The 11380-nt window shown below is 28.4% G+C and overlaps 1 protein-coding gene across 1 annotated transcript in view; it reads left to right on the top strand.

Annotated features, from left to right (window-relative positions):
- The window catches only part of LOC113377291 (short-chain dehydrogenase/reductase family 16C member 6-like), an 80127-nt gene continuing 68747 nt past the window's right edge, over positions 1–11380 (top strand). Inside the window, exon 1 of the mRNA XM_026617550.1 lies at positions 1–677. Coding sequence (XP_026473335.1) covers positions 540–677 — 138 coding nt within the window. The 5' untranslated portion in view covers positions 1–539. The remainder of the gene's footprint in view (positions 678–11380) is intronic.

Genomic DNA, 11380 nt, shown 5'->3' with positions numbered 1-11380 from the left:
CGTTCGGAAGTTTAGTATCTTTGCCTGTTTGCCATTCTGCATACTGTGCTCCGTGCGACGCGTTCTTTTCTCTTTTACCGATTTCTTGACAGCTAAATTATTCGGCAAATCGGCCAGATATCTCACAGGAACCGCAACACTTTCGGAATTCGGTGACGACGATCGAATAATTGAATAATTCAGGCATCACTGAAATGCCTACGGAATATGTTCATTTGGCCTAAAGCGAAATGGGATTTGTGATCATTAGTTAGGGTAGTTTAATTCGGGGCAGTTTTGACATAACCTTAAATGTGCATGTGACGTTGACAGTGCTTTGCTGACTATTATTAGTTTGATTGAATATAATTATAAATATTTTTGATATTTTTACCATGCGCTTCTGACTGTTTTTAAACAATTGTGTCATTCAAGCGCAGATCGCCGTTATAAACGAAAAGAAACACAGACACTTTCTTTTCTCTCTCGATGCAAAAAGTGTAACACGAATACCTTTTTACTTGTATACATTTACAAATTTAAGTTAAAAGTTTTATGAAATGGCGTTGAAAAATGGAAATTGCATGGTTGGACAGAACGGTGGTTGTGACAAATTACAACGAAGACGAATGACTTGGCCTGAGAGTATCCTAGATATCGTTGTTTTCCTTATCGTTTCCATAGGAATTATAATTAAGGTAAGTGTCAATTTATTGTTGGGGCACACACACAAAAAATAATTATATTTATATATATATATATATATATACATATATTATTTAATAATATATAATAATTAATTATCTTGTATATTAGTTTGGTTTGAAAATCGGGCATTACACCAAATAAAAATTATTTGAACGCATTTTTTAAAGTTTAATTTAAATCCATACGTTGCGGCTTACATCCTAGCTTTCATTCAGTGGAATTTGGAATAATATGCTGTCAATTATATTAATTAAATCAAGTAAATAATTTGTAATAATTTCAAAATAAAAATAATAAACTAATCTAAAATTAGTCTAATTAAATTACTTACAATTTTGCGCCGTGGTGCAATAGTGTTTCATTAATTAAGAATACCAAATTGTGTTTTTAGATTAATTCATTATTATTATTATTATTATTCTTAAACTCTTATAAATTATTAACTTAGTTAAATTATTATAATTGATAGTATATTCCACTCAATAGATTGATAAATCCTAGATTTTTTAATAAATTCATATATTTCTTTTTCAAACAATATATGCAATAAATAAAAAAAATAGTTTTTTTTGTAGATGTTTAATTACTGTGTTTCGGAACTAGATATCTACCATCATCAGGTTTTTCTGCTAGATACAATTTTTTGAAACATAACAACATTGATGATGATTATTACAGAATATTTAAATACTTAGGAATTAATTATATAACTTTTTTATGAAGATAAAGATTATGTAGAAAAATATTAGAAATTGTGATGCAAAAATATTAACCTATCATTTTTTAAAAATTGTTTTTTTTAATAAAATTTTCATATACAAACGTGAATAAATGAAATACTTCTATTAATTTAAACTAATGAACGTGCTGAAAAAATATTTACTTTTTATTACAAACATTGCCTGATACAATAGTTTTATAAGTTGCTATAATTATATATAGAAGTACTTAGAGGCGTGTGCTGATTAGTTAAATATTTTATTAAAAAATTATCCACTGCTGGTATTATGGAAATATTTTCAACAATGTCCTCATCATAATCATAAATATATGTATGTGCTATATGTAAATTTCACTACAGAATGTAACTCTCACGAATGACATTGATATAATAGATCTTTATGAGGTTGTAAAATGTTTGTTTGAATTTTCTCTCGATTTTGTCAATAAATAATATTTGGTAAGTGATGTAAGAAAGTACTCATGATATTGAATTCTGTAGTAAATAGTGTAGGTCAGTTATAACGCACGTGTGTCCTCTGTTGATACATCGTGTGTTGGTTTTTTGGAAGGCACATTTTTGACCTAAATTATACACGAAGACTTTCGATCTTGCGGAGAACGTTTTGCTCCATTTCTTCCATCTTATTCACATATTTCGAGTTTGATTTTTTATTTGTGAACAGTCGCTTTTCTCAGATTTTCATTCAAATATGAGTTATTAGATTACAAATGTCTGACTTGGTTCTTCTATTATTTCTTTTGTTGAATTATTTTATATTTGATACTATATAAGTTACACATAAAATTTAATTAAAATTAGTGGTGCGTGGCATCGTGCTTTGAGGTAAATTGCTGGAACTTCGTAATTTAATAAATTCAAAAATTCTGGAAACTGAAATAATCAGATTTTTAAGAATTTTCAAAATTTTGAAAACAATTGACTAATATTTTCATTTTTTTTGAAATTTTTAGATTTTTTTCAAAGCAATCGCACTGTGTATCAGAAACAAAATATCCTAATTGCCTTCCCAAAAATTTAATCAATTCTTCATTCCGGCAATACAAGTGAAATGTTTTTTGTATCATTCAAATTGTACGCTCTATTCACTTAAGAAGTGAATTGCCATTTCTTGCATTTTTTGCCTCATATCTTCGAAACCGGTGGACCTGCCTTTGCCAGAACCAGCACGTCCCCTCATCAATATGAATCGAATGCTTTTAGAATAATTCTAGTCGATTGATTCGTGTTCCCGAAATCGTGGACGAAAAATTGTATCAAAACATACAAACATACATACTATAGACACATACATCACACCCACATCCATTTTTTCTAATGTATGCTAAAATGTTCAGAAACCTTTGAAACGTAAAGGTATGAAAAAATTGTCATTTTCGATTTTTTTTGCGATTACTAAACTTACCCTACGGGAAGTTCATTATTCTATTTAAATTATATGAAATAATTAATTGTATTTTTAGGAAAAACTATTTTTTACACAATTATTTTATTTCGTAACAAAGAATATATTTGCATGGTTCTATTTGTACATAAATATTTATGAAAATTTCATAAGAAGCCGTCAAAACTTTAGTAATTAGTTTTAAAAAAAACATTTTACGCAGATTTAATTTAAACTCAATATAATATTCAAATATAATGGCTTCAAATATGGTTTAAATGCATACGCTCCTTGGACATTCATGCATACAAGCCTTTATAAATACATACATTTCATAACATGTACGAAACATTGTACACACATTACATACACACACACATATATATATATATATATATATATATATATGACATATATATATGATGATATATATATCTACAATATACGCACCTATAAGATTTTGTTAATGATTGTAAAAAACGTGGATATCTTTCTGTCTGCATTAGTTTGAAGAAAGTTTTCGCAAAGATGAAAGTGGTTTTAAAACAATACATGTATATATAACGGATTTTATTGCTAATTAATCATAGAAATGCTTTATAATTTGGCGAATAACTTGAAATAATTCAGTGTTGGTGATTATAATAAATTATTTATTAGCATAGTTGTATCTAAAATAATGTCTAGACAAAATTTAAGTCAACGAAAGAATTGTTGAAAAATTAGTATTTAACAACGTCGATTTTTTTCAGGATATGAACTAACAATGATTTCTAATAAAAATTTCATATTTGATTTCCGTAAAAAAATTGAAAAGACATGGTGCGTTTGTATCTATGCAGAATTAGTTTTATTGATACCAAAACATAAATGATTTTATTAGATGATTTTTTCGCTAGTCTTTATTTTTTTTAAGTATTTGTCTAGACTCTAAAATATAATAGCACTAGGCGAATACTCTATCCATTATTTATAACATATGATCCAGGCTTCAAACATATTAGTTATAAACATAAAGGAATATAAAGGCTTATATCTAAAACAAGAAACGCAAATAATACAAAGATATCATATAGCATGTGTTAGTGTCCGTACTTGCCGTTGAGTACAAAATTATAATTTATTTTAATTGGGTAATAGTTTAGTAGTAACTTAGTAGAAGTAATTTTGGTAGGAAGTAGTAGGAATCAACAGTTATCAGCATGAATCTATACGAACACAATACATTTCGAAAATGGCAATATTTTGGGTCTATTATTATATAAGCCAAGTCCATTATTTATCCGAATGCGTTTGCTATATTTTGGATTGCTACCCGTAGCAATGGTAATTATGGTTTAGTAGAAATCAAATGTTATCAGCGTGAAACTATACCAATACATTTTGAGAGTGACAATATTTTTGCTCTATTTAAGCCAATAATTTTAATTGCTACCCTTAGCGATGGTAATTAACAAAAAACTAGCTTTGCTGGAAATTCTTGTAATATGGTTGTGGAAGTCAGAAGTTATCAACGTGAAACTGTACCAATTACATTTTGAAAATTTGCGGTTCTGATGAATCATGATTGAAAATGTAGGTAGATTATTAAGTAGTTATTCTGATCGTATATTTCTATTTCGTTAACATATATATATATATATATATATATATATATATATATATATATAAGTAATTTTTGCACTTAAACTAATCTTCGATCGATAATGCTTGCGCTAAATGCGTTTAAATACTTTCGTTCTAAATAAATGCCTATGCATCACACATTTTGGAAGATATTTTAAGTTATTAAGAACTACTACATTTTTATTCCAAAAACCGGTATATCATTCTTGAAATATTTCATTTTGCATGTTCAAAACCGTTTTCTGGATTTAGATATAATTTCTATACTGTTATTGTTTCTTTGCTTACAATTAGTTATCACAGTCACTTTGCTTGTAAACAAATAGAAAAATAGGTGTTGATATTTAAACAAAAAATATTTAAAATATTTGCGAAGTATATTTGAGTGATAGATAAAGTATTCTGCGGAAATTGGATAATGCGCACATATTTGAAGATTTTTTTGACAAGTTTGTCTATGAATCTTATATCTTCAGCAAGTACAAACTAGATTTTGTGCATGTTCACATCTTTTTTTTATATAGAATTATAAATTTATTATTAATTTTAACCCTCCGTCGAATATTTATTTACCTTCGAACGGTCGGAGTGGTCTGGCTGGACCACACATTTTTTCGTCCTGTTTTTTTCATTGATCGACAGCTAATGAAATTTTAGGAAAAGTCTAGAAATTTCAAGTCGATAGGATTACTAAAAGTATTTTCTTTTAAGGTGAAGTCGAAAAAAGTCTGGCCAGACCACTCCGACCGACGGAGGGTTAACTGAAAAAGTTTCGATATTTTTTGATTCTATGGATTTCTTCATTTCTTTTAAATAAACAATTATCAGGCTATAATATGCATAATTAATAATTATGTTAATTATGTTATTCATTTTCAATTTTATAAAATTAAACACTACAAGTTGAGAATGATTCTTTTGATTGCATGTGTGATTGATTGAGTTTATCAATTGTATGGTATAAACCCATAATTAAGTCTTTTATTATTTCAAAATTATCACTAGTTATTCGAATTTACCAACAACAACATGTATTACATAACAAGCATTATACTTAAAATATGTATATTATTTAAATCTTTATATTCAATTTTATGCCAATTGTAATAAAATTCCTTGTAATTGCGTTGGAATATAAATATAATAAATTGCGTAATGTTTTGCAATATCATTTCTTATAATAATTGTATCAATTCATTTTAATAGATTTTTAAAATTTTCAGAATTTATTCATTTCCGCCGGACACCATTGTGATTCGCAAATCACAAAGAATTATTTAAATGACTTATATAAAATTATCTTGCATTTTGCAACAGTGTAGCACCAGTCATAATTCTAAATAATTATTTTAATTTGCAGCACTGTAATATAATAAGCATCACATGATATTTGTATTTTCGTCACGGTTTGCTAAAGCAATTACCCACTATACCACATGATATAAATGTTCCTGTAAATTGTCCAATTTCTATGTTATTTCGTGATTCAATTAAATGATATTTATTTAATTATATTTTGATAACAATCATACTTATATTTTTTAAGCAAACTTCTCTTTCATTTCTATGATATTACATTTATTTATTTGATTTACAAGTCTTTTTGATTTACAACATACTTCTTCAGGAAGTTAACATACTAACTATAGTTAATTTTGTATTAATTTGATTTGATTTTACATATACTTTTTATTGAAATTATTTTGATAAAATACATTTTTAGTTTGTTTCACTATTTAAGCATAATATTAACAATTTTTTTTATAAATTTTTATTTCGCTTACATAGAGCATTTAGCCACCTACAACATTTCATATTTTATATTCTACATTATTATTATTATTATTTAATTCATTTTCTTACTTAACTTTCTATGCAATTTTAAATCAACAATACAAATTCTAATAAATTTTAACTCAACATCTACAAATTCTAATTCAAGACATTATTTACTTTTACTTAAATCGTTTTTACATTATCTTTACTTTACTAACTCTTCTTTCTTCTGAATCCATATTTTTCATTTTTCTACTAATGCTATTGCGTGTTTTTCTAATTATATCGACATATTTAATTGATACTGGTTTTTGTTTTCATACATCTTCGATATTTACATACTTCATATACTAGTTTATTCAATTACATTTATATATTATCATCTTGTTATTACAATTCATTATTTTATTAGGAAGCGCCAGGAATCGAACCAACGATCTCCGACATGTGAGTCGGATATGAGTACTGAGAAAACTGAATTACCATTTTTCGCATTTTTTGCCTCAGATCTTCGAAACCGCTTTTCCTGCCTCGTCTTAAAACTAATCAGCACGTCTTGTCAATAGGAATCGAATGTGTTTTAAATTATTCAAATTGGTTGATTTGTATTGAATAAATGTTCAGAAACCTTTGAAACGTAAAAATATATAAAAATTTTCATTTTCGATTTTTTTGCGATTACTATAATTTACCCTACGGGAAGTTAATTAATAATTTATAATTACGAAATAATGTAAAAAATTAATTGAAGTAAATGTAAATTCAACTTGCTTTTGCTTCTTCTTGACGTCGCAATAAAATATTAAATTTTCAATTTATATTTTTTTAAGATTGTCAAACAATGACGTTTCCTCTACATGCAGATTTGAATAAGGATTCATATAACTTGTATATATAAAATCTTAAAAAAAACTATTTCTAGGCAAAAAGCGTAGTAAAAACTAATTTCCAATGAATTGCGGTTAATGTATAAAGTGCAATTTATTTGCATATTTAATTATGAAAGATTTTAAATGCGTTGTTGATTCATAAAAAACTGAATTGTGTATCTTAGATTTTTATTTATTTATGGGGGACACTGGGTACGGTAGTGACAGTTGTTGTAACAGCTAAACTATACTGATTTTGAGATAGGGTCCAAAGGGAAACCGATGAAGTATGGTCGTTCGAACTATAAGTTCTCATTGTTGCTTCCAGTCAGTGCCTTACATTAACATGATCTGCATGTTTAGAATCCATTTTATCTTGCAAGATATATTTGATTTGACCCTGTGGGTCGACAAAAGTGGTAACGATTTTTGGTGTTCGTTTGATTTCCGTATGGAGAGAACCTTGTATGAATCGCATCAGGTGCATTGACGTAGAATAAATAATCTCGATTCTCCCATCGAACAGTCCAGGCACGTAACTTGTGGATATTCTCATTCAGGGTCCGCACGTTGCCGGCATGTAATAAATAGCATACATACGACCTTGCATCCATCGACAGAAGACAATTCCACTCTTGCATCGGATAATAATAATAAACAAGTAATCAAAATAAGAAATAAGCAAGTTGCTTTCTCTTTCATTTCAGCTGGCACTCCTTGCCGGCAGCTCGAGTTTTTACTCGTATTCTGGGCTAACAGTGATGCGGCAATTTGATCCATATTTCTTGTTTCATTCCTGAATGCAGTCAGACTCGTTCTATTCGGATTTAGTTTTATTTGGTTGCATTAGGTATGAGCGAATTTCGTAACTGCATTATAACTAGCGCTTTTATACAGAAAAACGAAACTTACTAGCGTTAGAAAGACTGTGCATTATCTGCTAAAATTAGATCGATTCGAATTTTTTTTGTTCATACACTAGTTAATATTTTCATTTTCATGGCTTTGGTTTTGATCTAATTGCAATTTAATTACATCCAACAAAGATAATTACGAAATTATAATAAATAAATGACAAGTGGAAGTTACCGATTTTACTTTAACTTTAGATAAAATATACAATTGAGTAAGTGTAAAAATAGGTTTCTCTAAAAAAAAAAAGAAAAATATATTAAATTATATATTTTCGACATTCCTGTTTAAGTTTTTTTTGGAAAGCCAAAAGGTTTTGGGCCAGCTCATTGGGATGGGATGTCACTCTTTCTTTATGCCTCTTTGTAAACCTTATTTCTTCTCGCATGTTGAACATCCTGTTGTCTTGAGGTTTGAGACAAATTTTCAAGACTTTATTTAAAAATCTTTGTATTATATTGATATTAGTTTCACAAGCGTATCCAATCTGGACACCTTATGTCCACGTAGGTTTTGAAATTGTTTTTATTATTAACAATTTATTTTTATATAAGTTGATAAATTAGATTTCGGTTCTAAAAGCCGACACAATTTCTTCAAGTTGTTTTCCGAGTTGGCTTCTGATTCTTGATGTGTGTTTTCCAATTTACCTTTTTCTTTAGAGTGGGCCCAAATATTTGACAAGGTCTTCTTGTGGAATTTAATTTCCATAGATCCATATGGGAGACAGTTCAGATTTTTCAATGCTGATACAAGCTGATTTAGCAAGTAATTAGCAAGATACGTGCAGCCGTTTTTAAGTATATTCCGAAAAACTCCTTTTCTTAATAACGTTTTTCTTTTTTAACTTCCCGTAGGGTAAGTTATTGAAATGGGCCGAAAATCGAAATTGAAAATTTTTATATTTCTCGACGTTTTGAAGGTTTCTGAACATTTTGGCATACCTCAGAAAAAATGGATGTGTGTATGTGTGTATGTATGTATGGATACAAATTTCCAGTCACGTTTTCGGGCGCACGGATCAACCGATTTGAATGGTTCAAAAAACATTTGATTCCTATTGATAGGGAGAAGAGCTGATTAGTTTTTGGCAAAGGCAGGCCCAGCCGTTTCGGAGATACGGAGCAAAGAATGCTGAAAATAGAAATCGAGTTTTTGAGAGAACGGACTATCCGATTTGAATGGTCTAAAAAACATTCAATCAGTAATGATTGGGAAGTGTTCATTAGTTTTTGGCAAAGGCAGGCCCAGCCATTTCGAAGATACGGAGCTAAATATGTAAATAATGGCAGTTTTTGAGAGAACTAAGCGTCCGATTTAAATGATTTAATTGATTTTGGGAAAAAAAATTTTGTTGCAACTTTTTTTTTTCAAACAAATTTTTTTTTTGTATATCGAAAATAATTCAGATTTCATTTTTAATTCTGACTATAGTTAGACAATGCTACAATATTAATAATAATCTATTTGAAAACATTCAGTATTCCTCGAACATTCGAACGGGAATTCCGGCAATTTGTCCTAAGGCACGATGCCATACACCCCACTAGTTTTATATTATTTTGAACAGCAATCCTAGCAACCCAAACAGTTGTCTCATATCTGTGTGATAATATTTCTTATTACATTTTCTGTAATCGAACGAATATTTTTATTATGCAGAAATGCCAGATGAGGGCTGTTTTTACTTGGAAGTATATTGCTATTTATATTTCAAGAGAAAACCGATGCCACTAATGCTTGACATCAGACTCAAAGCGAGATCGAACCTGGAACCTCATCCAGTTGCTCTAGCCACTTACCCACGAGTGTGCCCAAACCGTTTTTCATACAAAAAATCATTAAATTCTTGGAGCTATATAACGTTTTATGTATATTTGCCATGAAAACTGTTGAAAAAATATGAACGTTGTACAATGAATACCTATAAATTGTAGGTATGTTTGGCCTTATTTTTTCAAGATTTTTTTTTAAAAAAAACTTGAACAGGTAATATATTGAAACTTGATTTGAATGATTCAATGCGAACGGTGTTGTTGTATATACTCGAAACACGTTAAGCAAAATTCAGGAAGCAAAGATTGGGTACCGCGGAATTGCCAAACCTTGAGCAGATCATATTTTGAAACTATTATAATTAAATCTCTTCGTTGGAGAAATCAGAGTTGAGGCAAAAAACTGAATCTTATAGAACCTAATTGTATTGACTGTTTTAATATCACTAATCAATGAATATTTATGTTAATATTATAATAACTTGATATTATTTGCACTGCTTGCTATAAAAACACACCTTTTTATGAAACATGTTGAACTAGATAAATATTGTTTCGCTGATAAAAATGTTATTTATATTGAAGAGATGTAGATTAATATACGGTTTTATAATCAATAATTTACTGACAAAATATCATTATTAAATTATTTGGTATATGTATCAAGATAGAAATCAGTTTAGTATTATAGGTCGATTATACACCTACATCTTTTTTAGTTATTCTTAAAAATATTTTAATATTATGGAATTTTAGTTATTAGATATTTTCAAAATCTCGAATTAATTGATCTTGAAAATTTTTGTAAAGTTTTGAATTTTTTGCTGCGTTGTTGAAAATTCAAGCGTATTTTTTTAATTATTCCAAATTATATTAATTTTAATTATACCAAATTTTTGATGGGTGGGCTCGTTTTTTTTTTTTTTTGAAAGACAGCCAGTGGGCTCGTCTTTTTTTTTTTTTTTTTTTAGAGATATTAGCCCATATGATTTTTTGAAATTGATGGGTGGGCTGAGCCCTCCCATCAAAATTCATGGGTGGGCTCAAGCACACACAGCCCACACGGTTCCGACGCCACTGTATATATATATATATATATATATATATATATATATAAATTGGTGATAATTGATATGAATATTAAGTAACATGCATATGAATAAACTTATGTAATTACTTAACCGAATATAAGAATTTATCACGGTTAATTTTCGCTCAAATATATTTCAGTGTTGAATCTCATTCATAATAAATTAAGTTATTACAATTATTGAGCTGTAAATGATCATTTTGAACTTGACATGGATAGTATATTGAATTTTATGTGATTATCAACAGATGATTTATGGACACGAAATATGTAGAGTTCACACGAACTCGTTTATCTTGAATCTCGTTAGTAAGCCTTCTTTTCTTGCCAAATTGCAGCAGCAATTATGTATCGATTGTAGATTATTACTCACGATATTTATTCGAAGTGTCAAAGAGTTTGAATTTTTCAAATATTTCAAAATTCAAAAATTCAATCAATAAAATTTTGCAAGAGTTTGCAGTTTCTAAATTGACTTGGCATTATTGCCTCAATTTTTAGATATAAGCTTTTTATGTT

This window comes from Ctenocephalides felis, unplaced genomic scaffold (assembly GCF_003426905.1).
Source record: "Ctenocephalides felis isolate EL2017-DRISC unplaced genomic scaffold, ASM342690v1 CF-g0.4_SCAFFOLD_01886, whole genome shotgun sequence".
Taxonomy (NCBI): domain Eukaryota; kingdom Metazoa; phylum Arthropoda; class Insecta; order Siphonaptera; family Pulicidae; genus Ctenocephalides; species Ctenocephalides felis.
The sequence above is the reverse complement of the archived record's forward strand: the minus strand, read 5'-3'. Positions and strand labels throughout refer to the sequence as shown.